Source organism: Mustela nivalis (assembly GCF_964662115.1).
Source record: "Mustela nivalis genome assembly, chromosome: 10".
NCBI classification, from domain to species: Eukaryota; Metazoa; Chordata; class Mammalia; order Carnivora; family Mustelidae; genus Mustela; species Mustela nivalis.
Genome location: NC_139029.1, coordinates 29,907,156 through 29,933,785, shown reverse-complemented (window position 1 = coordinate 29,933,785; position 26,630 = coordinate 29,907,156). Strand labels below are relative to the sequence as shown.

Sequence of the window (26,630 nt, the reverse complement as noted above, 5' to 3'; positions counted from 1 at the left end):
AATGAGGTCAGCAACAAGAGCTCTCTAGGAAAGAGTTTATATTTGCCCAGTACTGGAAATAATTTTATCTTCTACTCATATTCCTACTTCCACTTACAGGAGGGAGCAAAATAATTCATGAAACCCAGATTACATGCGCCCTGATACATTACAATCAAAACTCCTTTGTTTTATTCCCTTATTTCCAGAGAAGACCATTGCACACTTCTTGCCACCTTGACCTACACATCAGCTCTTTTAAGGGGCCTCACATAATGCTAGCAAAGAAACCCCTACTTCCTCTCTTCCTGTAGCTTTAAGTAGTTTGGGGTTTCTCAGATGAGAAAGGCACAGGCTTGGGAAAGGGAGATAAGATGGAATGGCAGAACTAAGTAGGACAAAATGAGGATTTCATGTAGGAAATGAGAAAACAGTTGAGCTGGCAAGTCCTGTGATTAAATACCTAAAGAATTTCCTGCAAGGCTGTCAAACTGATTTTTGAGAACAATTCTGAAAGAATGAGTTTCCATAAATTTTTGGAACTGCAAGAGAAACCACCATGTAGCCTCCTGAAATACTTGGGGAGTGTTGAAGAAGATATTCAGGGACACTTGTTAAAGATGGCAAGGTGGGCTTTATTTGGGACCATCGCAATAGGTATATGGACCACTGTAATGGGATTTTAGTCGGGTAAGGAGATTGGGCTCAACTGTGCATACAGCATGGCAAGTGGGAATTTATAGCAAAGGAGTGGGGAGGGGAGGAATGGTCAATTGATGGAAAATAGTTACTAAGAGAAAACATCAGAGGTAAGGAGGGTTCTGGCTAAATCGACCTAAAAGGAGTCCTTTCAGTGAACATGCATGTGTGAGGAAGGAGAAGGAGGGAGTGCATTCGTGTGTGAGCAAGAGCAGGGAAAGGGACAGAGGGAGAGAGAGAAGCAGACTCCCTGCTGAGCACAGAGCCCAATGTGGGGCTCTATCGCAGGACCCTGAGATTGTGGCTGGAGCGGAAGGCAGCCCCTTGACCTAACAGGAGTCTTGCTGAAGAAAGGCCAGGGTGATCAGACCTCACTTGATGGACTGTAGAGAGTGAAGAACCAGATCAGGTATCGAGGGTAGGAAATTCTGGTTAAAACTGATTTAGTGAGATTCTTGCTAAACCTAGATTTTATAAGAAAACAGAAGAGAAGGCCTAGGAGAAGGTTTGGGACCCTGACTAAAGTTTGGTGAAGCAAAGGACTTTTGTCAGTAGACAATATTTAATTCAGTTCCTTAAATTCTAATATGCTTGTTCTATCTTGTACTATCACTCACTTATAGTCAATACACAATATGCTCTTAAAAAATGGCTAATGGAAGAAAAACAATGCAGAGTTGTAAATCAGCTTAAACTTGAAAAGGCTTGATTTCCAAATTCAGGTCCAGGTTGTTTTGTCACCACTCAAGAAGGCATAAAGGTTTTTGACAAGGAACACTGTGGACAGCAAAACAACAACAACAACAACAACAAAACCCCTCTAGCCTAAATAAAAACTCTAGCAATAAAAACTCACCCTTTTAAGGGAATATGTGTAACTTACATTATGTCACATTCCAGAGTGAAGTCCCTAAGCAGAGAAACTTGCTCTTTTCAACTCGACTAATGCTCCCTGTGCTGTCACAGGCACAATTCCAGGCACCCCTAAGAGCTAAACCTGTATCAATTTCTTACAAGAAAACAAATATAGACCCAAAAACTCACTCCCCAAAAGCTGCAAAGTATCAGGACACCCTACTTATTAAAATCCAATAGAGATGGTGCCCCTGTGGACACAGTCACAATCTTATGTAGATGCACCAATGAAAAAGAACAGGAATATTTGAAGTGCAAATGTTTTATTTACAAACTTATTTAAAGACTTATTCTCCCCAACTGAATAGTTATTGTAATACAGAATACAACTGCTTTTCCCTCGCAAATTGTGTCTTAAATTGGTTGTTTTGCTGTTTACATACATAGGAAAACATCTCCATAACAAGTTTTATAACTAAAAAGGAGACAGATCAATAACACTGCCTTGCCCATTAAAAGTGCCAGCAAATGGATAAAAGTATTACTGAAATGCATATTTCATATTAAACCACATTTTTTTCACTTGCATGTTGTTAGGATTGGAAGAAAAAATGATAGGTATCTCACTCTTGATATAATTTAATGTAATAAACATTTTATACTCACACTTGTGTAATTCTATAATATTATAAAAATAAAAATCAGAGATAATAAGTATAATTTTCACTGATTCCTTGACTAATTTATGCTTTCTTTCTAAGCGCTGTTATTTATAAATGTTTTCTGTGACCTTTTTCTGTAAAAATTTTATTATCACTTCCAAAACATGATGGCACTGATTCTTTTTTGTGGGAATCTACTCTTCCAAATCCATTCAAATTGGTGGATTTCTCCCCATGAATTCTGTTTTAATAAGATAGTTATCTAATATTTAAGGCTTTGTCGTATTCAACATGAATATTATGTATGAATTTTCTGATGTACGATAAGATTTGACTTCTGGGAAAAGGCTTTCCCACATCTGTTACATTCATAGGGCTTCTCTCCTGTATGAGTTATCTGATGTCTAAGCAGATGTGACTTCTTGATGAAGGCTTTGCCACATTCGATGCACCCATATGGTTTCTCTCCTGTGTGAATTCTCTGATGTGTAACAAGCACAGATGTGTTACCAAAGGCTTTGCCACATATAATACATTGGTAGGGTTTCTCTCCTGTATGAAATCGAGAATGTTTATAAAGGGATGAGCTGTACCTGAAGGTTTTCCCACATTCCTTACATTCAAATGAGTTCTCAAGTGTATGCGATTTCACATGCTGGGTGAAGGAGGAGTTCCAAGTGAATGACTTCCCACACTGATGGCATTCGTAAGGTTTCTCTCCCGTGTGGAGTCTCTGATGGACCACCAGTTGTGCTTTATGCATAAATGCTTTCCCACAATCATTGCACACAAAGGGTCTCTCTCCGTTATGGATTTTCTGATGAGTTGCAAGGTGCGCCTTCCTGCTATAGGCTTTCCCACAGTCACTGCATTCAAAAGGTTTTTTTCTTGTATGATTTTTTTCATGTCTAATGAAATGAAATTTCTTTTTGAAGGCTTTCCCACATTCAGTGCATTCATATGAGTTTTTTCCAGTATAACATCTATCGTAACTAAGTAAGTCTAAAGTAGGTTGCAAACTCTTCCCATATAATTTACATTTATATGATTTTTTTCTTGTAGGATTAAGACTTGTGCTCATGTTATAACCATGGAGTCTGTCCATAGTCAGAATTTTATTGAATGTGAACAAAACTGAATTCAAAAAATTGTCTTTGCTTTCCTGGTGCTTCTCTGATTCATCAACAAGTAGGCAATCAGCTTCTAAAAAGGAGTACAAGAAAACATGTCTAGTTAATTTTTTCCATGCCAGTTATAGAAAGAAACATTATTTCAAATCCAGTATCTAATTCTGAAACAAATCCTATATTTGCTTTGCTTCTGAGCTTTAAGAATAAAACTGCTGAAGAGGAAATGGGAGCAGATGAATGACATTAAAGAGAACAGATGGCTTAACTTGGGACCTATGAAAAGACCGTGAAATAGGCACAAATTACATTGAACAGGGTACAGACATCGAGGCATGGTTACCTCACATGAAGACAGCCCACTGAGGAGATATGACCAGTGGATGAGGTGACCCAAGGAACAAGACACTAGGGAGCTAAGGGAAGATATCAGAGGAAAAACTAGATCTGGAGATGGCAGGTCTAGAGTCCCCACTACTCCAGTCCTAGGTTACCCTGGTGGAAGGGCTCCCCATTTCCCTCATTCACATCTCTTTTTCCTCTTCATCACCTGGCACAATGGCAGTTGCCTTCAGGAACATTCTTATGTGTCCAGTCCTCTAACTTCATCCAGATCACAGGTGAGACGGGCCTGCAGCTGCCACAGCTGGGATATATTCTCCCATGTTCTTGTAAGCCGAGCCACAGATTCTGCCCGTTTGCTATTGCTTTTATTCTGGCTGCATTTCTTTTTTTGTTAGGGCGAAGCCCTATATATGACCATTTGTTATATTTGTATTCGACAAGTACTGTTTTTACATTTTCTTTCAATCTACCTAAAAATTTAATCCCCAGAAAGCTGGTGAGGTCCCTTTTTTTATCCTGAAGTCACTTTTTTTTTTTCATTCCTATCCTCAAAACCCTAAAATCTCCAATCCATTTCTCCATTAAAAAGGGGGCACCTGCTGGCTCAGAGGAGCATGAGGCTCTTGATCTCGAGGTCGTGAGCTCAAGCCCCACACCGGGTGCAGAGATTGCTTAAATTAAAAGAAAGAAAGAAAGAAAACTCAGGAAAAGGGGCTATATTGCCACTCCTAAGGTTCCCTCCTTGTGGAATGTTAGTACCACACCCCAAATTCTTCCTTCATGCCTCATTCTTCTCTGTGGAGCTGCCCCGAGTACTGGGCTATAGCCATTAGTACACATCTCTTTATAGGGATTAGAGTTTCTGTCTTTTTTCCTTTCTACTTCAACTAATGGGAAGCAGTATCCTGTGTTACCTCAACTAGCAGTAACCAACTGAAAAATGCAAGGCACTCTGCCTGGTGAACAAAACTATACATTATAATGAATTCTCTCATGGTATCGAAGCATGCATTCTTCTCATCCTAATCAAATACCTTCTGTTCTAAGAGTTCTAGACTCTAAATAACTACAATAGTTTGCTCATGTCCCTTTCCCCACCTTAACATCCCCTACCTCATCCTATCTAGTCCTTAGATATTCTTTAGGGAAGAACCATTGTTCCATGATCTCAAAAAAAGACTCCTCTAATCTTCATATACTTTTAACTTTAAGCTCCATTTTCTCTGTATTTCCAAGATAGTCACCACTGCTCCCCAATACCAGTCATTCTGACAATTAACTAGAACAGCAATATTACTGTGCACTGAACAAATATTCCACACTCCTAAAACTTTAAAATGTTTTATATGGTTGTTTTGCCTTTGACACACCGAAAAAAATGGCAATGGGTTGTTTTTTGTTTTTGTTTTTTTCTTTCTTTGAATCTTTCTCAGGAAACATAAAAAAGCCTCACTGAAAGAATAAGAAACACCGCTCGCAATGCCTGACTTTACAACAGTGAATTAACAAAATGTTCATTAAATATCCATTGTGTGCTCAGCAATGGTAGAACAATAAAAAATGGTACAGGACTTTTTCTTCAGGGCATTATCATAAGAAAATATGCTTTATAAGCCATGGGTTAAAAAAAAAAAAACAAAACTAAGAGAATATATGTCAAGTTTTCACGGTAGAGTCATAAGAGAGCTAGGATGGAGCTTCCAAGAAGGTAGAGAGCAACTAGGCTGGAGTTCCCATGAAAGAGGAGAAGAAATGAATTCAGACTTACTGGCATGCTGGGCTTAGTTAGGCAGAGCACATCAGCTTCCAAAGAACTGAGGCACAGAAGAAAATCGTGTACAAAGTTCACTAAAGAGCCCAACTGTCACGGCATAGGGAAAAGATGGACCATGCTGGGCAAATAAAATGGGATCACGTTAAAGAGGGCCTTAAAAGCCTTTTAAATATCACAGTACAAGTTATGAAGAAATAATCTGTGTTTATCTGTCAGGAGAGTGACAAGGAAAATGTAATGATTTGGATACATCTTGCAGGAACATCTAAGATAAACCAGAAAATAGGATGAAATTGGCAATATAGAATCATGAACACAGTATTGGGAGTTCAAATTCACTTGGTTCATTAGGTTATTTGCTATGTCATTCGAATTTGGGGTCCTAGGGGATCTAAATACACTTAATTGGTGTCTCAATCATTTAAAGTCTTTTATGGGCTCTGTGAAAAAAGAAAATTTTATTTTAAATCAGCCTTGAATGAACTAATAATTGAAATCACAGGTAGTAAGTCATAATAGTATTTAAGGAGACACTCTTGAGAGAAAAAAGCTAAGTTGCTTACCACAGTGATGTGGAGACGGCCAAGCAGCAGGCCAGCCATTATCCTTTATTACAATGTAAACAGAAAGGTGAAGGCTAAAGAATATGACATAGTGGTTACTATGAGAAAACAGAGATGGAGGCCAGGTGGGAAAAATGGGGAGCTGGAGAACGGGGATTGGGAAAATGGGAACAAGGAGTTGGGAAAGTGAGGAGTTGGGAAAATGGGGATGGGGAGTTGGGAGACACACAGATGCCACAGACAGGACAAAGAAAATCAAATTAGTTCTTCAGAGGGATGAGGTTTCTGAAGGAGTTGCCATGAGAGAAGTTCTGAAGATGGACAGGAAGGCAAGCAGCAATGGTGGAGAAGCAGTAAGTGAGGGTGAGGACAGATTAGTGAGGAACCAACTCAAAGGAAGCTGGGGAACTTCCAAATGATATCAGTATTACCAAGTGAAGCAGAGGGCTGCACTACAAGGTTAATACTGCCAGTGAGCAGTGAGACTGCAGGTGAGCAAAGTGGGATGCACAGGTGGGTCTATGCTACAAGAAAAGGGAGAGGTTTTTTTGAAAAGGGGAAATGATTAGAAAGAGCATAATGTTACTAAAAGTTTTGAAATAAATCAATCAACATATACTGAGCACATACTCTGTGTCAACTATTTGAAAGATTTTATGTGGATTAACTCATATGATCTTTAAAAGAAACTTGAAGTGAGGATTAATATTATATCTGTTTTATAAATAAAGTTGTGCTACAAAATAATTAGGTTAGACAGTGATTGATGGAGTAAGACTTTAAATCCACACGATCTGACTACTTTGTAAAAACTAGATATGTGGAAAAGATGTGTGCCCATGCTGACGATAAAAGAATGAAGATTTTGGGAATTAAGAGCACAAAGCAAGGGCCTCCATGGAACAGGCAGTGCAGGGGGACAGGGCAGAGAGGAGAGGGACCTCCCTCTAGACAAAAGCTGAGCAAAGAGAAAGAGCAGCTCAGTGAGCATGGGGGGTCAAGGTGTCATCTGGGGATCTGACGATGTTATGTCAAGGGGACCCAAAGCTGTGTGGCTTTTAAGAAGGCCTTCCTCTAAGAGCTGCTTCCAAGCTACCTGTCCCTCACTGAACTGAATCTCAACTCCAAAGACTTCCATCTGCCTAGTTTTCTTTCACTCACCTGGACAGCACAAGCGTGGGTTCTCTCCCTCCCCCAGCCATGGCTCTTGTCCTTGCTCTGCCTTGAAGATGCCTTTTGTTTTGGTACCGGGGCCCCCTGTTCATGGAAAACAACACAGAACTGGAGACAAAGTGCTAGAGACAAATGACTACCTCACAATTCAGGCTGCCTCCTTCAGTCTCAGGGCCTGGAAAGGATGACAGACAGGTTTTAGAACAGAAAAGACCCTTCTCCTCCACCTGGGAGCCAGAAGCATAAACACTCTATCTGTTTATGCGTCATCTCAAAGGGGATGAAGAATCTGTGACCACTAACATTCAGGGCCAAACTTAGGAATGCTTCAGAACGTCCACAGCTTCCACAAGTCCTAGAGGAAGGGCACTAATAGTATATTCTTAGTTCCACTGAGGAGTCACCACCCACTGTCCTTACCCACTGAGATGAGGTTTCTAAAGTTCTCCAACATCACATCCCAATACAAGGTTCTCTGATCACAGTCAAGCAGCTGCCACTCCTCTGGGGTGAAGTCCACAGCCACATCCTGGAATGTCATTGATCCCTGTAACAGCACATTCATCTTCAAACTAAAGTGTGCATCATTTGGGGACTTGCAAGAGAATCAAGGCGGCCTCTTATGATCATATCATATTCATTGTTGAGTTTTCAGAAAATATAACTATGGTATGCTTGACTCAGAATTATATTTTGTGATAGAAACAAAAATCACATTAAAAATATTCACTAGTGTCAGGACAGTTCAATCGAGTAAAGAATAGTCTTTTTAACAAATGGTGGTGTGACAGCTAAACATCCACGTGCAAAAAAATGAGCTGGACTCCCTTCACACCCACACAAACACCTTATATCATATGGGAAAATGAACTAAAAATGGATCAGAGACCTAAATGCAAGAGCTAAAACTATAAAATTCTTAGAATATATAGAAGTAAATCTTCCTGACCTTCGATTAGGCAGTGGTTTCTTAGATATGACAGGAAGTGTAAGTGACCAAAGGAAAAAAAAAATAGATAAAATGGAAATCATCAAAATTTAAATTCCGTGCTTCAAAGGACACCATCAAGAAAATGAAAGATGGGGTGCCTGGGTGGTTCAGTCATTAAGTGTCTGCCTTCAGTTCAGGTCATGGTCCTAGGGTCCTGGGATCAAGTCCCACTTTGGGCTCCCTGCTTGGCAGGAAGCCTGCCCCCCTGCTTGCGTTCCCTCTCTCGCTGTGTCTCTCTCTCGGTCAAATAAATAAATAAAATCTTTAAAAAAAAAAAGAAAATGAAAGACAACCCACAGAATGGGATAAAATATGTGCAAATCATACACCTTGATAAGAAACTTGTATCGAGAATATAAAAAAACTCTTACAACCCAACTTAAAAATGGACAAAGAATTTGGAGAGGCTTTCTCCAAAGACACACATGGTCCACAAGCCACAAAAAGATGATCAACAGCATTAGTAAATACAAATATAAACTAAATGAGATATCACTTCGCACCCATTAGGATGGTTAAAATCAAAGATAGTGACAAAGATGTGGAAAAACTGGAACTCTCATATATTGCTATTGGGGTTGTAAAATGATGCAACAACTACGGAAAAACAGTTTTACAGTTCCTTGAAATGTACCATATGACCCAGCAATTCCTCCTAAGTATATACCCAAGAAAACCGAAAATATATGCCTACATAAAAACTTATACACAAATCTTCACAAGAAGTATTCATCCAAGAATGAAAACAATAAGTACCCATTAGCTGATGAATAGATGGATAAACAAAATGAGGTATATCCATATAATGCAATATTTTTTGGCTTACATATAACATTGATGACCCTTGAAAAAGGTGAAAGAAGCTAGTCAAAGAAAATCACACACTGTATTGTCTTAGCTACATTAAATGTTCAGAAAAGGCAAATCCATAGAAACAGAAAACAAATTAGGGCTGGGAGATGAGAGGAATGGGGAATGACTGCTAATATGGGGTTTCTTTTAAGGTAATGAAAATATTCTAAAGTTAGATAATGGAGACGGTTTCAGTGAGTAGACTGAAGACCACTGAGTTGTATATATTTTAAATGGGTCAATCTGTAATAACTGAATTATGTCTCAATAAAATTATTTAAGATACTGCTAATATGTCCTTCACTCACTCATAAAATGTTTAATAAGGACCTACCAGACACTGTAGTAATAATACAAAAAAGACTAAAGACTAAAGGTATTACTGGTCTCAGAGATCTTACAATATATTAGACACAACAAAGTAAAAATATAGGTTAGAAGGTTAACATGTCAGACTCACATGACCATAATTAAATAGAAAATAAGGACTCTTTTTTACATGATAAAATATATCCTCTCAGCTGTAAGGCCAAAATCATGGTTAACTAACTTAAGCTGAAATTTAAAAAGCATGTAGCTACACACATATTACAAAGAGATAGTTAAGACCATATAGAACAGGGGTCAGCAAACTACAACCCATACATTGGCCGGCTGTTTTGTAAATACAATGTTACTGGAACATTTACACCCATTCATTTACTTCAGCTGCAGAGTTGAGTAGTTGCACAGAGTCTGTATGGTTTCTAAGGCTAAAATATTTCTATCTGGCCCTTTAAAAAGTTAGGAGACTAGCTAGGGTTTGTCCTATGAATGCATATATAGTTTGGTATTAAAAAGTGTATTAGAAATTCTCTAAATTGTGGTAGTAAAGATGACAAAATATATTATTTTATCAACAGGTATTTTTAAAAACACATAAGGGGAAAAGTTTCCAACTTGTGAAATTTTAACAAGCTAAAATTGTTTTTATTTTAACAAGCTAAAAGTCTTTAACTTGATTAAAAACAACAACAACAACAACAACAAAAACAAAAACAAAAAAAAACCCCACTATCTACTAAAATACAAGAGGAAACAATGAAACCCTGGAACCATCCCATTAAAATTGGAACAAAAAAGATATTGGCTAGTAATTACATTGAAAATTATAGTTCCTAGCAGTCCTGTCCATTGCAATAAGACAAGAAAAAAATTGAAGACATACATATTGATCAGTAAGGCATAAAACTCCATTTGAAGAGTATATGACTGTCTACTTAAAAAATCTAAAAACCAACTAAAAAATTCTTGTACTTAATAAGAGTCCTGTAAGTTGACATAAAGTCAAATAGATAAATGCACATTTCTCAAACACCAAAATAGCCAATTAGAAAATATAATGAAAAAAGATCCATCCCATTCTCAAGAGCAACCTAAACCATATGTAAGAATAAACATTACAAGGAATGTACAAGAATTAAAATAATAAAGCTATAAAAATGTAAAGGGGGGGGCGCCTGGGTGGCTCAGTGGGTTAAGCCTCTGCCTTTAGCTCAGGTCATGATCTCAGGGTCCTGAGATCGAGCCCCACATCCGGCTCTCTGCTCAGTAGGGAGCCTGCTTCCCCTTCTCTCTCTGCCTGCTGCTCTGCCTATTTGTGATCTCTTTCTGTCAAATAAATAAATAAAATCTTTTAAAAAATGTAAAGAAGAATATGTATTCTGTGTTCAATAAGAAAAATTGAACACAGAATACATTATTGAAGTTAGGAATTCTATACAAGTCAGTGTAAAAGTATACTGCAATCACAATTAAAACACCTTATATACTCCTTTATAGAGTCTGACAAGTTGATGCTAAAATTCACATGGAAGAGAAAATGCTCAGGAGTACCAGGAGACTCTGGAAAAGGGTACAAGGTGTACTTATGGTTACAGAAGAATATTAGAAAGGCTATGTACCTGAACTTACAAATTGAGTTCATATAGTGCTGCTTACTGGCACTATGTTCTCTTCTTACTATGGGAAACACCCTAAGAAAGTCATAGGAAATGTGATGTTACATTTATCACAGGGTTGTTGGTGTGAATGTTATTTCTAACATTATCTCTATGAAAATCCATTACAGTATTTTTTTTTTTTTCAGAGAATTGAATCAGGAATATCTTTACTTATCTGAGGAATTATTTTGCTTCATCCTCACAGATAATACCAATACTTTAACTGGCTGGCTAGCCATTTTCTATGATTGCTATAAGGACTGGGTACACATATGCAGCTCAAATTTATTCCAACTACGTGCAAAATTTGGTTTTTAGCTCAAATTTATTCCAACTACGGGATATCAACTTACCAATTTTCTAAATTTTTTTGGACTTGATCTATTCAATCCACATTTTCCCTGTCTATACATTTCCTTTTTATATGGATTTTCGAGAGATTTAAGTGACTGAATAAATGGATACCTTACCTGGAAGTTGATCATTTTCTGCAGCTCTTACACAGAGATCTATGAATGTAAAAATGGGAAAAGAAGAATAGAAAGATATAAAAAAACCAAGAAGCAATGTAGAAAAGAAAAGAGCACTATCAGAACAGAAGGACTCACATTCCAGCTTCAGTAAATGTCACCCAGTGGGAGAATGATTCTAGATGTCAGAAAAATCCATATTTTATAAGCACCAAACTCTACTGGTGGTTCTGTTATGAATATATGAAGGTTAGACAAGTATGTTGTACATTTCTGTCCTGCTGATCTAACAGCAAGTTGTTAATCTTTGAATCAGTGACATTTTTTTCTCCCAAAATTTATCCCAAGAAAATTTAAATGAATTAAAAGACTAACTAAAAGCCTGGTCTCTAAAATTCTCTTGAATATCTGCTCTGAAGCTGGGATAAGAGAACTCAAACTAAGTTGGGTTTTCTTGAGAAGGTTGGACCCAGGAATTTTTTTTTTTTTTTAAGCTGGAGCACCCTTCAGTTTAAAGTCTAAATCAGCCTCTCTCTCTCTCTCTCTCTCTCTCTCTCTCGATCTCTCTGGAAATTCGCCATCTCCTATGAGCCCAGTATCGGTTTTTAAAAATTCCAAACAGCAAAGCTGGGGCCATAGAAAGGCTAAAATATGCAAAGAGGACTCACAGCTTTATTTACAGACTTCCCTGGAAGATCTTCAGTTTCAACAGAGACCCTTAAAAAAAAAAAAAAAAAAAGACTACAAATCGAAATTTACTCAGCAGTCACTGCTCAAATATTTCAAAAGGAGAATAAATTCAACTCTTTGTTTTTTTCACAGGATGCTATCTTGCAAAAAAAAAAAAAAAAAAGAATAAAATTTGGGGCACAGCATAAGGAATACAGTCAATGATATTGTCATTGTCATATAAGGGGTACAAATGGTAACCACACTTGTGGTGAAATCGGCATAATGTCAAATCACTCAGCTGTACATCGGAAACTAATGTAACACTGTGTGTCAGCTATACTGAGAATTAGAGGAGGAGGAGGAGAAAGAGAAGAAAGAAAATTTGGCGAAAACTCATCTGGGTTTGAATCTCAGCTCTTCCACTTTCTAAACTGTCAGTCTAAAGCAAATAACATACCCCCTCTCTCAGCTTCAGTTAATTCACATGCAAAATGGAGAGAATACTTACTTCAGATTATTGTTGTGAAAATACACTAAAAAGAGAACATAGCAGTTTCTCTAGAAATGCTTTCTTCCTAGATCCCTTTGAATGGTTTAATATTACCTTTTGCAGGCTCTGGTAGGTCCAATGGTGTTCTTGTAACCAGGAAAGGTACAGCTGATGCACATACCCCTACACCGTGATCTCCTACAAGAGCAGCAATGCAAACCGAGCCTGCCCCAGCCCCACCCGGAATCTGGGAACCCACAGAGTGGTAGTCAGACCCTTCTCTTGCTCTCTCTGAACTACTCCAGAATCGGACAGGACTCACATACCCAAAAACCAAATCACCGCACATAGGGGCTGTGAAGTATTATCTTCTGCTGGGTAAGCCAATAAACTGGTCCCGCCCGTCCCTTACGTCCCCAGGTTCCACAGAGTCATACCTACCAGCCTTTTACCGCCAAGCTCCCAGCTTTGCTTCTAAGAGATCAGGTTACAGAGTTCTCCTAGAGACTCCGGGCGAATGCCGCGCTCTCACTTCATTCGGAGCAGGTTGGAAGATTCCGAAGGCTGGCGACCCACTGCGCGTGTGCGGAAGTAATTGACGCTCAGGTTCCCAGGTCCCTCCGCGATGCAGGCTGTTCATAGGGGACTACATTTCCCATAAGGCCTGTGGAGCTCGTTTCCGGAAGGCATCGGAAGCCTCTGCCTCTTTGGGGGAGATTCCTGGGTTGGTATCTCTGTGGCTTCCCTGAGAGCTGCGCCTGTTTGTAAAAAAGAGGTGTATATATCATTTTCGTTTAAAAATATAAAAGACATCAGGATTTTTAAAAACTGGAAAATCTAAATCTACCCTTAGTTCAGTTTCTTCTAGCAATGCGCCAGCTTAGGTCCCAGAAAAGGAGATGAAGAGGACCCAAGAAAGAAGACTAAGAGATAATGAGTGAGACAGACTTAAATGCAGAAGAGTTTGGATGTGCAAAATCAAGAGAAGAAAATGTTTCAAAACGTGGAGAATGATCCACTGTATAAATGCTAATGAGAAGTAGGATGATAACTAATAATTGATCATTGGATTTAGCATTGTGGAAGCTGTGAAAATATGCCATTTTGGTCTAGTGGTAGAAGTTTGATTAAATTTAACAGGAATTTTATAAGAGTGGGATGAAAGAATGGGAAGGGAGGAAGTGTAGAAAGCAAATATAGACTGTACTTTTAAGAAGTTTGGTTTTATAAAGATGAGTAGAAAAAGAAGATGGGGAAATGTATTGGAGGTTTGAGGAGAGAAAAGGAATACTGTATTGCATTGATTCTAATACACTTTTTGTATTTTAGCATCCTTGATTCCTTTTCCTTTCTCTTTGTCTCATTGTATGTTCTATGAAAGCACATATTTTTGTTTTTGCGATACTGTGACCTGTAATAAGAAATATATATTTAATCCTCAACCCCATTTCTGGCAGAGTTCCTAAAACTCTTGGAATTTCCTAAATGATAATGGTGTCCTTGTTATATTAATGAAGTCTTTTGGACTGTACCTAAGGATGGGAGCTGGCTACCAGGAGAACCAGCCATATGGTTAGAGAATTGAAACTTTGTCCCAACTCCCTTACTTCTGAGGAGGGGAGAAAGGCTGGTGGTTGAAATCAATTGCCAGTGACCATTAATTTAATCAATCATGCCTATGTAATGACATCTCCATAAGAACTCAAAGGATTGGATTCAGGAACTTTCTGGGTTGGTGAATACATGGAGGTACAGAGAGAGTGATGACCCAGAAAGGGCATGGAAGTTCTTTACCCCTTTCCCATACTTTGCCTTATGCATCTCTTCCATCTGGATGTTCCTGAGTTGTATATCCTTTTCTAATAAACTGGTAATTTAGTAAATAAAGTCATTTCTCCAAGTTCTATAGCAAGTTGGTCAAACCCAAGGAAGGGTTGTTGGAACCTTCAATCTATAGCCAGTAGGTCAAAAGCACGGGTGACAACCTGGACTTGTGATTGGCTTCTGAAGTTGGGGGAGAGGACCAAGCACGTCTATAGTTTTATCTCCATAAATAGGTCATGGAATGTGTGTTGTTTCTCATAACTATGAATCTGTTTCTGTTCTGATTGCTCCTTTGTTTTGTTTTTCAGATTCCACATTTAAGTGAAATCATATAGTATTTGTCTTTCTCTGATTTAACTTAGGATAATACTGCCTAGGTCCATTCATGTTGTCACAAATGGCAAGATTTCATTCTTTTTAATGACAAATATTCCATATTCCTCTGTGTGTGTGTGTGTGTGTGTGTGTGTGTACATGCACACAATACATTTTCTTTATCCATTCACCTGTTGGGCACTTAGTTTGCTTCCATATCTTAGCTATTGTAAACAATGCTGCAGTGAATCTTGGGGTGCATATGTCTCTTCAAATTGGGGTTTGTGTCTTGGTTTTTGTTTCAGGTAAGTACCTAGATGTAGTATTGCTGGATCACATAGTAGTTCTATTCTTAATTTTTGACAAATCTCCATACTGTTTTCCAGTGTGGCTGTACCACTTTACATTCCCACCAATGGTGTATAAAGGTTCCATTTTCTCTGCATTCTTGCCAACACTTGTTATTTCTTTTTTTAATAATATCTAATCCACAGGTGTGAGGTGATCTCATTGTGGTTTTGATTTGCATTTCTCTGATGATTAGTGATATTGAGCCTATATTCATGTACTTGTTGGCCTCATGAGTTTGGAAATGTTCCTTCCTCTTTAATTTTTTGGAATAATCTGAAAAGGAGAAGTACTAACTTCTCTTTAAATGTTTGGTAGATTTCACCTATGAAGCTATCTGGTCCTAGAATTTTGGGGAGTTTTTTGGTGGAGGGTAAAAATAGTGATTCAATTTCATTACTTGTATTTGTCTATTCAGATTTTCTATTTATCCATGAATCAGTTTTGGAAAGTTTTATGTTCCTAGGAATTTATCTATTTCTTCTAGGTTTTCCAATTTGTTGGCAATAATTGTTCTTGGTAAGTCCCTTATAATCCTTTGTATTTATGTACTGTCAGTTACAACTTCTTTTTCATTTCTGGTTTTATTTTGGCTCTCTCTCTCTCTTTTTTTTTTTTTTCTTGATGAGTCTGCATAGAGGTTTATCAATTATGTTTATCTTTTCAAAGAACCAGCTTTTCATTTCAGTGATCTTTGCTATTTTTTAATCTCTATTTCATTTATTTCTGCCCTTACGTCCTTTATTCTTCTAAATTTGGGTTTTGCTTATTCTTCTTTTTCTAGTTCCTTTAGGTGTAAAGTTGTTTCAGATTTTTGGGTTTTTTGTTGTTGTTGTTGTTCTTAAGGTATGCCTGTATCAACATGAACTCCCCTTTTAGAACAATTACCACATGTGTAAGGTTTTTCTCCAGTGTGGATTCTGATGTACATGAAGATTCGCATTTTGGCTGAAGCTCTTACCATGCACAAAATTCTTATTGGGTTCCTCTCTTTCGTGCACTCTGATGGATGTGAAGTTTTGAGTTATCACTAAAACCTTTACTTCTCTTCATACATTTAGAGGGCCTTTTTCCTATGTAATCTCTCTGAAGAACTTGAAAACCTATATTCTACCTGAGGCTCTTGTCACAGGTTTCTAATCATATGGATTCTCTAATGAATATGAAAATTTGAGTTAGCACTGAATCTTTTCTGCATCCTCACCTTTAAATTTTTTTTTCTTCTCAGGAGAACATGAAGAATTATGTTACAACTGAAGCATTTACCATATGTATCATATTTCTAGTTTCTTCACTGTGTGAATTCTCTCATTATAGCAAAGATCTATGCCCTGTTTGAATCCCCAACATGTTAATCAGACTTTAAGGTTTCCGTATGACCTTTCTAATGAGCTCAATACTCATTGATGCATTTACCACACTTGCTACACTAATACCTATTCCCTGTGTGGAAAGAGGGGAAAATCAGAGAACAGCAAAATTGGGGGTGGGAATGAAAAATAAAATCACTGGCCAAAATGCTTCAATGGCTACTTGAATAGCAGAAGAGAAGAGTGGGAAAATGCTAGGATCTCAGTTAATTAGATTACCAGGTCAAAGAAGTCGTACAATGTAAAGATAGAAAACAAAAAGAGTGAAATATGAAAGAGAAGATAACAGATGTAGAAGGCAAGTCAAGGAAATTTTACACATAATAAGCACTCCAGAAGAAAATACTGGAATACTAAGCAAAGAAATCTTTCTAAGTTGAGCAGTCGAAGAAAAGCAAAAAATTATCTCAGTATTGAAAGAAAATGACAGAGAATAAAATAATGAGGAAAATTAGGGGAATCAGGAAGTAATAGAAATAGATTTAACAGTTTCTATGTAACATAATAGAAATACATGTAACAGTTTCCAAAAAGAGAAAATAGAGAAGCAATAACCCAGAGAAGCGATAAATAAAGCAATAGTTGAAAAAATATTGGTGGAAGTACTTTCTTCCTTTCATTTTAATGTATTTTATAATGAGCATGTATTATTTATTCAGAAAAATCCACCATAGAGGAAATTAAACAGTATGCTGGCTTTTCAGATTTTAGAAGATTAAAATCCTCATTAAAAATGGGCAACGAATATAAGCAGTCAATTCTTAGAGGAAATACAAATTACCAATAAGTAACAGATACTCAGCTTCCCAGCTTATTGAATAGTGCAATTTAAAACAATAGTAAAATTGGAGTACCTGGACGGCTCCAACAGCTGATCGTCTGCCTTCAGCTCAGGTCATGATCCCAGGGTCCTGGGATCAATCCCTATATCTGGCTCCCTACTCAATGGAGAGCCTTCTTCTCTACCTCGCTCTCTGCCCCTCCCCCACTCACTCTCACTCTAAAATAAATAATTTTTAAAATTTTATTCCTACTATTAAGTAGGAAGATACCTGTTGATGTTAAAGAAACAAGAGAGAAGAACTTAGTTTCCTGACACCATGGAGTACAACATCAAACCTAGACTAACTATATTTAGGGTTTTTGTCATAAGAGAAATAAATTTCTATTTTGTTTGGTTAAACAAAACAGAAATTATTTTGGCAATTTCTACTATAAACAGTTGGAACTAGTCCTAATTAAAATATTCAACCTATTCTCTGGCCCAGGAAGCAAATTTTTAAATAATCAAGAAACAGCTTTGTTATGTCTCTTTTCATTTACCCACTCATGGGACAAATATCCAAGAGGTCCATAATTTAGAGTTCAGATAACTTTGAGCAGAATTTCCAAGGGAGAGATGACATTATTAACTATGTGGAAGCTGCAAACCAGGAAAGCATTTGCTGTAGAGAACAGCGCCAGTGATCCTGCGGTGATCCCTACAGATGTCTCAACTTATCTTGTGAGAAACCATAAAATGATGACAAGATGTTGATGTAAGGATTTGAGAGCTCAGGGTATTACTGAATTACAGAACTATTGAATTCTGACAATGTCATTGTCTGAAACCAACTGATTTTTCCTTTTCCTCTTTTTAAAACTTCTAGTATAACTAAAATGATGCCAACAGAACTCTGAGCAAGTTGTTTTCTTGAAGACTGTTAGCTTAATACTGTTTATCCCATAAAGTCCAGTTTTTTAACTATGATCCCAGTTTTATTCCAAACTGTCTAGGGCCTAGAATAAGATACAGTGTAGGAGGCTTAACAACAGCAAGAAATACGTAATAGCATAATGGTTGAGCTTAATAAGCACTGCAATCAGACATATCTGGCCTGGAGTCTCCCATTTTCAAATTGTAGGATCTCAGACAAGTTTTAGAAGCCTCTTAAGCCTCAATTCCCTCATCAGGGATAATAATGGATATATAGATTTAATCATACAAGTGCTTAGCACAATACCTGGCACATAACACTCACTCAGTAAATGAGAAAAGAGTTATTATCATAAGATTCCCATTGTCCATAAGAAAATTTTATGTGTAGCTCAGAACACCTCCAGAGGTAATCTACCATAACTCCAAAAAATGTCCAGGTTTTTTACCAGTTCATGTAGAACATGGAGTCACATTTACAATATTCACCGTTCTGCTGGTTCACATGGAAACCCCACCCCTGCCAACTCTTCTCCCCCTTCCATCTAATTATGCAAATTCTCTGGCAGTGTTTGCATAAACAAGCCTTTTCCTTCCAGATGATATCCATACCATTCTTCCCTCTGGCCTCTTTGGTGATGTTTGCAATTAAGGGCTCCGCTGCCTTCTTAAATACATGGAGATTCCTCTCCATTATTTTCACATTTTCCTTAAAATGTATTTAATTTTTTGGTTCTCCCTTTATAAGAAGGCCACCATACCGTATGTAAGCTGTGGGGACTTATCTTTTCACGTAATATTGTGCTAAGAGTCACCCAAGTTGCACGTCATTGTGGCTCATTTCTTTTGGCTGTTATACATTGTCCACACTCTTCTGATCATGGGCACCTGGATACTTTCTAGGTTTAGGTTTTGCTATTGTGAAAGTACTAGAAAGTATACTCTTCCTCAAATGTGTGAGAGCTTCTCTTGACCTACCCCTAGGAGTGGTATAGTTATGTGTGAATGTTACATGTTACTTCATCTATCCTATTTTTTTATATCTAATGTTTTCATTTTTTAATGATCTCCTCTCCTGCTTCATTTTCCCTTATTCCAGCATATTTATCATGCTTATTTTAAATTCTTGGTGTGTTCATCCCACTAATTCTGCTTCAGAAATATGTTTATGTTATGTACTTAAAGGCTTGAATTACATACGCACAACTATTTATAGTGGTCATCTCTGAATGATTCAGATTATTAAAAAAAAAAAAAATCAGTTCAACTGACCTGGACAGCATTTCACTTTATTTTATTATATAAAATGTAGAAAGCCTTGACCTAGAAAAAAAGGAGAAGAGACTTAATAGAAACTTTAGAATCTTCTTAAGAAAGCAATGATTGCTGAAAGATATCTTTTGCTCCAGCCACGCTGAGCAAGTGTCTTCTTGGCAATTCGCAGCATAGTTCCAGAGATCATAGAATCCCAGATTTCTCCCACTCACCCCTGAATGATTTGAATGGTTAGAATTTGAGGAAATATGGAAAGAACCAAAGTAAGAACATTCTCCATGAAAGCCAAGCTCAAAGACTGGTCCTCTTTCATTCTGCTGAGTACATTAGGAGCAGGAAAGATCAAAGTTCCTGAAGAAGGCATACCCTTCTGTTCATTTCACTCTTTTGGCCTGGTGCTCTGGAATGGAGCTGGGCATCCCACCGCCCTTCCTCCACTCACAGATATCTGCATAGCTGCATGTCCGGCATTTCCAAGCCTCCTCCACATCAACCCCTTGAGGCTCTCGGTGGCCCATCCAATAGGCCATATAGTGCTGCACTTTGCTTTTCACCTCGTTCTCTTCAAAGGCCACCATCTCTGTACCCAGCACAGTGGCAGTCTCTTGGTGGATATAGTCAATCTTCAGGATATCAATAACTGGGAGGTCAGACAGGGTTAGAGACAAAAAGACTAACTCCATGAGGTCACCCAGGGACTTCACAGAGAAGCCTCCCTGCCGGGCATGCTTCAGCACTGATGGTCCCAGTGGTTTGTCTGGACATAATTTTGTGTGGTAGATTAGGCTAGTGCTGGTCACTTTCCCTTGAACCATAGCATCAAAGATATATTTGTACAGGCTGACTTGAAAACAGTCTTTTTTTTTCTGGGCTTCCAGAGGGAGCATAGGGCGCCTGCGTGTCTTCAGTTCAGCCAGTTCCAGTTCCCCCTTGGCTGTATAGTGCAGCTCATCAATTACTCCAACGAGCAGCACACCCGCCACTTCTCCAAACACTGGAAACTCTCTGACACGTCCCTCTGACTGCAAGACAGGAATCATTGATAATATATTCAGAAATTTAACTGCCCAAGCATCTTCTTTAGTAGTGATGGGGAGAGTCACAAGATCGTGGACTTCCAGTTCTCTAGCTAGGTGGATGCTGGCACCAGTGTCCAAAACAGCTGCCTTCTCAGGAGCCAAGAAACCAGGAAGCTCCTTCTCATATACCATTTGCTGTTCACACCAATCCTGAGTAGACAGGTCAGTGACATACAAATATTTAAGGTGGAATCGCTCCATTGGTGATGAGACATCCAATCTTCTTTTCCACGTTGGTAAGCTTATGAGCTTGCTATCCTTCCCAGGGAGTTCGGAAGAAGGGCCAGGCTTGCTAAGTGAAGCACTTGACTCTTGAGTATCTTCCAAATCCAGATACTCTAGAAACTCTGAGTCACTCATGTCTGAGAACCCTGAGGCCTCTGCTGACACCTCTTCCCCAGTCTCTGCCATGGCACAAAGCCCTGCATATCCTGTTAAAGAAATGTATTATCCAAATAAATAATTTCTCCGAAGTACTGTCAAATTCTAATAAGGTTAAAAGAATCGTGGCTATTTACATCCTATAAAGAAGCTTATCTTTTTTTTAATTTAAATTCAATTAGTCAACATATTGTAGATCAGTAGTTGCAGATGTAGTATTCAGTAACAGAAGGCTATCTATTTATGATCAATTAGTAATGTAACAGAGTTGCCTTGGCCTCAATTTCTTCATTTAAGAGATTTGAGAGGGCGCCTGGGTGGCTCAGTGGGTTAAGCCTCTGCCTTCAGGCTCAGGTCATGATCTCAAGGTCCTGGAATCAAACCCCGCATCAGGCTCTCTGCTCAGCAGGGAGCCTGCTTCCCACCCGCCTCTCTCTGCCTGCCTCTCTGCCTACTTGTGATCTGTCAAATAAATAAATAAAATCTTAAAAATAAAAAAAAAAAGAGGAGATTTGAGGTTTGCCTTTTCTGCTGCAAAATTCTACTGACTTGGGACATTATTTCATTATTTTAAGTGAGTATAGATTTTTGTAAATGTTGGGGTGATGTTGGTAAAACCATGTCCACTTCTGTGATTCCTTCGATACAAAGTCCCTGACTAGGAAACTCAATTAGAAACTGTTCTTTGAGAAAAATCAGCTCTTTTTAAATGTAGCTCTCAGGAACACCATATGGCAAAATTCAAAGATTAAGTATAGATAAATACAAATAGATCTGCTCACACAAATGACATGAAGTAATGAGAGAGGATGTTCTCCGCAACATGTGGAAATTAGTGGCTTTTTATATTTGAGATATATCCAAGGAAATGGCAAAAAGGAAAATCTCTTGCTGGGTTCTACTTTACCCTACAGACTTTGTAAATTACCCTCCTAGCATCACAGAAATTGGTGTTTCCCACTAGGTTTATTTTTTACTTCCACAAGAAATTAGCTTATGATTAAAAATATCTGTCGGGGGCGCCTGGGTGGCTCAGTGGGTTAAGCCGCTGGGATCGAGTCCCACATCGGGCTTTCTGCTAAGCAGGGAGCCTGCTTCCCTCTCTCTCTCTCTCTGCCTGCCTCTCTGCCTGCTTGTGATCTCTGTCAAATAAATAAATACAATCTTTAAAAAAAAAAAAATCTGTCGGGCACCTGGGTGGCTCGGTGGGTTAAAGCCTCTGCCTTCGGCTCAGGTCATGGTCCCAGGGTCCTGGAATCGAGCCCCGCATCGGGCTCCCTGCTTGGCAGGGAGCCTGCTTCCTCCTCTCTCTCTCTCTCTGCCTGCCTCTCTGCCTACTTGTGATCTCTGTCTGTCAAATAAATAAATAAAATCTTAAAAAAAAAAAAACCCTGTCAATAACCACTATAAAATACCCTGTCAATAACCACTATAAAATACCACTATATCTGCTATACCAGTGGTATTGCACAGTTACTGAGTGCTAGCCACCGAGTGCTTTACATCCAAGACCTCATTACTCTACTCTGGGACAGGTACTCTTTTTAAAAATTTGCTGCAAATAATTGCACATATACAGAGAAACAGAACAAGGAACACCTATACACATACCACGTAGACAAACAACTGTTGACATGTTACTGCATTTGCATCTTTCATGTGTGCATTTTCTTTGGCTATTTTAAAGTAAATCGCAGATATCACAACATATCATTTATAGATATAAATGCTTCAGCATACATTTCTAGATAAGGACATCCTCCTACATTAATTACAATGTTGTTATCACATCTAACAAAATTAATAATTCCCTAATACTACCACCGATACTCAAATTTCCCCAACTGCCCTATAATGTCTTGGATAACTTTTCTTTAAACCAGGGAACAAAGAACACACATTATGTTTGATTTGCTTTGTCTCTCGAACATTTTTAATCCTAAGAAACTAGGCAAATTACCTTGTAAAGATACTCTTCTTAAGCCTTCTTCCCAACCTCACATATCTAATTTAGCATAGAGATAAGACAAAACAAATCAAGGTGTGACCAGTCCACCAGTATTTGACTCTGGATGCCAGTAAAATAATCTGACACAGAATTTAAAATGATTGAAGTAACTATGAGCTAAATTTTCTCTTTGCTAATCTACTAAGCAATGAATAAATTGAATGCACCAATTCCCATATTAAAAGCTTAAGAACTGATACCTTGAAAATGGTATTATTAGTTATGGTTGTACCTAACTCATTTTTATTTTTATTTTTTATTTTTTTTTAAAGATTTTATTTATTTATTTGACAGAGAGAGATCACAAGCAGGCAGAGAGGCAGGCAGAGAGAGAGAGGAGGAAGCAGGCTCCCTGCTGAGCAGAGAGCCCAATGCGGGACTCGATCCCAGGACCCTGAGATCATGACCTGAGCCGAAGGCAGCGGCTTAACCCACTGAGCCACCCAGGCGCCCCCTAACTCATTTTTAAATAGTCGGAATGTCCCTAATGAAAGGAAACATTGATATAGCTGGAAGAAAAGTTATTTGCAATGAACAAAAGTAATACAATGTGAAGACTTCTGCTTCTATCCTATACAGTTATTGCTTTATAAGATACTTTAATAGTAATAAAACACAGAATCTACATATTTGTACAAGTGTCTTAAATTATAAATGTGCCTTAGGTGATGACTATTTCAAAATGAGTAATGTTAGTTGGACTATGAAGTCCCTGGAAGTTGGGAGAGAATCGACCCTCTGTCAAGAAACTGAAGTTAAATGGCAATTAACATGTACACCTGGGGTGTTTTCCTCCTAGTGGGAGGGCACTAAATCCCAATCAACTGACCTTGAAAGGTTTTTGTTTGTTTGTTTTTCAAATATTTAGACCTGGGTTGTCCAATATGTAGCCATCAGCCACATGCGGCTATTTTTTTTTTTTTTAAGATTTTATTTACTTACTTGACAGAGATCGTAAGTAGGCAGAGAGGCAGGCAGAGGGGAGGGAGGGAGGCAGGCTCCCTGCTGAGCAGAGAGCCCAATGCAGGGTCAATCCCATCATCCTGAGATCATGACCTGAGCCAAAGGCAGAACCTTAACCCACTGAGCCACCTAGGTGCCCCACATGTGGCTATCTAAATTAAGTAAAATAACATAAAGTTTATGTATTTATTTATTTTTAATACTTTATTTACTTATTTGACAGAGAGAGAGAACGAACACAAGCAGAGAGAGCAGCAGGCAGAGGAACAGGGAGAAGCAGGCCCTCCACTGAGCAGGGAGCCCCATGTAGGACTCAACCTGAGCCGAAGGCAGCCGCTTAACTACCTGAGCCACTCAGGTGTCCCTAAAATAAAATAAAATTTAAAACCCCATTTTTCTGTTGCATTAGGCACATCTCAAGTGCTCAAAAGCTACATGTGGCTAGTGGGTACTACATCATAAGGCAAAGATACAGAACATTACCCTGACCACAAAAAGTTCTATTGAACAGTACTGTTTTAGATTAATTCATGTGTGAGTATTAACTGCCAAAGAGAGAGTAAGCTCCTGGAAGGTATGGACTTTGTATTTACTTTACATACTGAGAACAGGGTAGCCCTGAACAGGTTAAGCGAAATGTTTCATAGAGAAGACACAAAAGGGGGGCATTCTCTGTGGAATTATTCATCTCAAAGAAGAAAACAATACACTGGTGATAGACAATTTAGACTCAGATGTGTTGCCTGGACTTTCCTATGCAGAAAAAAATCCAGGTGATTGAGGTGCCTGGGTGGCTCAGTGGGTTAAGCCGCTGCCTTCGGCTCAGGTCACGATCTCAGGGTCCTAGGATCGGGTCCCGCATCGGGCTCTCTGCTCGGCAGGGAGCCTGCTTCCCTCTCTCTCTCTCTGCCTGCCTTTCCATCTACTTGTGATTTCTCTCTGTCAAATAAATAAATAAAAATCTTTAAAAAAAAAAAAATCCAGGTGATGCAGTACACTGTGTCCCTAATGCAAGTTTGTATCTTTCTGACATGAGATGATCTTACATGGCACAAAGGTCAACATTTTTAGACTTATCTCAGAATATAAAGCTATTAGAGTTTCCATCAAATCATAATTTCATAGAGAGTATTTCTTAGGACAAATCTGGTTTTTAAATAAATGAAAGTATAAAATTTTAAATATGAAAATAACAATACAGGTAGTACATAGGAATGGTAACAATTATTAGGTGGTAAGTGAATGAAACGAAATGTTCAGGAAATAGAACAATGGCAAGAGTCTGGAGCCCTATGGATCTACATTCTAAATCCTATCCTGACTAGGTCAGTAGTATTTAGTAAGATGCTCTTGCCTTATGAATATTCTTCGGCAAGTTTTTCCTTTTCCTGAAGCTACTGACACTTTGGAGCACTCCTTCTGACCCTACTCAGCTACCCCAAATAATGATAAAACATTATATACATACTAACACTCAACAAATGTGGAGCTCCATTCCCTCCCCAAGGAAGAGATAATAGTCTATCTATTCCCTCTGACAAATGAAATTAAACTTTAGGAAAGAGGAAACTTCTACTACCCTGGGAGGTGGCTGATCTTTCTCCTCACCAGGAAGTGCAGAATGCGAAAATGACACGGCCAGGGGAGGAGAAAAGAGCTCTGAAAAACCAGGTCTGCATTGAAGAATCCAGATCAGCAACTCTGCGCATGCTGTGGTAGAACGGAGACTTTTGGTCCTTTCTCACCTGACCAGTCCCTCACAGTGCGGCGTTTCCTCCTCTCTGATCCACTCGACATGGGCTGTTGCTCATCCCAGATGCAAGGTAACGCTTGCCTCTCTCCTGGATCAACTTCTCCATGACTTCGTTTTCCCCGCAACCCGGACGTAGTTACTTAATCCAATCTTTGCTCCCTGCAAGCAAGAGTCAAAAATAACCAAAGTCCCCCAGCAGCTCCAAAATCAGGTCCCTCTTCTAGCCCCAAACCTCAGCCCAGGTGCTCCGCAGACCTCAGGTGAAAGGCTTTTCTTCTCTGATAGGTTCCTGGCTGCCTGAGGGGCTGCTGCCACGACCTTCACCCTCAACATCCTGACTTGTGGGCTCCGAGAGTGCTTACCTTCAGCCCGGACCTTTCCAAGAGCCCCAAACCACTGTCAGCCCAGGAATTCCACGCCTGCCCTGAAGTTTACTGAGCACTCCCTACAACGTCTTGGGGGGAGTCGGAAATGACAGCAAGGGGTCGCCGGCTTGGCAACGGTTCCAGTGGACCTCTGTGAAAGGTCCAGAAGCCTGGCCGGCGAAGACAAACACGACAAGCCGCTGCCCGGGCAGCTCCCAGCCGGGGGCCGCGGCAACAGCGGCGACAGCGGGGACAGCCCCCTGCGCTCCACACCGCATCCCCTCAGCTCCCCACCCCCATTCCTCGGCCTTGTCCTATCCTTGGCTACTCCTCCGAACCCGGACTCTTCCCGGCTCCTCCGCGGCCTCGGAACTGCTCCCGGGCGCTGCCCCTTACCTGCCCGCAGAGCTTGAGCAGCCGAGTACGCACAGCCCCCGGGAAAAAGATACACCCAGAATGCTCAGCGGCCGCCCGGGACCCGCCCCCTCCCAGAGACCTCAGCGGCGGCTCCCGGTCGTCGTGAGCGCCAGAGCGCCCCGGACTCCCTCTCGCGGCGGGGTAGAGTAGGGGGCTAAGGTGAGCGGCCGCTTTGGGGCGGGTGGTCCCCGCGCGCCGCTGG

The 26,630-nt window shown here is 39.3% G+C and overlaps 1 protein-coding gene across 5 annotated transcripts; it reads right to left on the bottom strand.

Annotated features, from left to right (window-relative positions):
* Positions 1-1,839: 1,839 nt before the first annotated feature.
* On the bottom strand, positions 1,840-25,805 carry ZNF684 (zinc finger protein 684). Of its 5 annotated transcripts, none has more exons than XM_082687086.1 (7): positions 25,639-25,805; positions 13,076-13,392; positions 11,473-11,511; positions 7,598-7,724; positions 7,166-7,261; positions 4,264-4,338; positions 1,840-3,398 (listed from the first exon to the last, which is right to left on the bottom strand). In XM_082687086.1, exons 3-7 carry the CDS (start codon positions 11,485-11,487, stop codon positions 2,494-2,496), a joined length of 1,218 nt encoding a protein of 405 aa, XP_082543212.1. In that variant the 5' UTR covers positions 11,488-11,511; positions 13,076-13,392; positions 25,639-25,805; the 3' UTR covers positions 1,840-2,493. The 5 variants fall into 5 exon arrangements, with proteins under 5 accessions (XP_082543212.1, XP_082543213.1, XP_082543214.1 ...); XM_082687087.1 differs by lacking the exons at positions 13,076-13,392; positions 25,639-25,805 and adding exons at positions 11,611-11,702; positions 12,653-12,664; XM_082687088.1 differs by lacking the exon at positions 4,264-4,338.
* Positions 25,806-26,630: the final 825 nt, after the last annotated feature.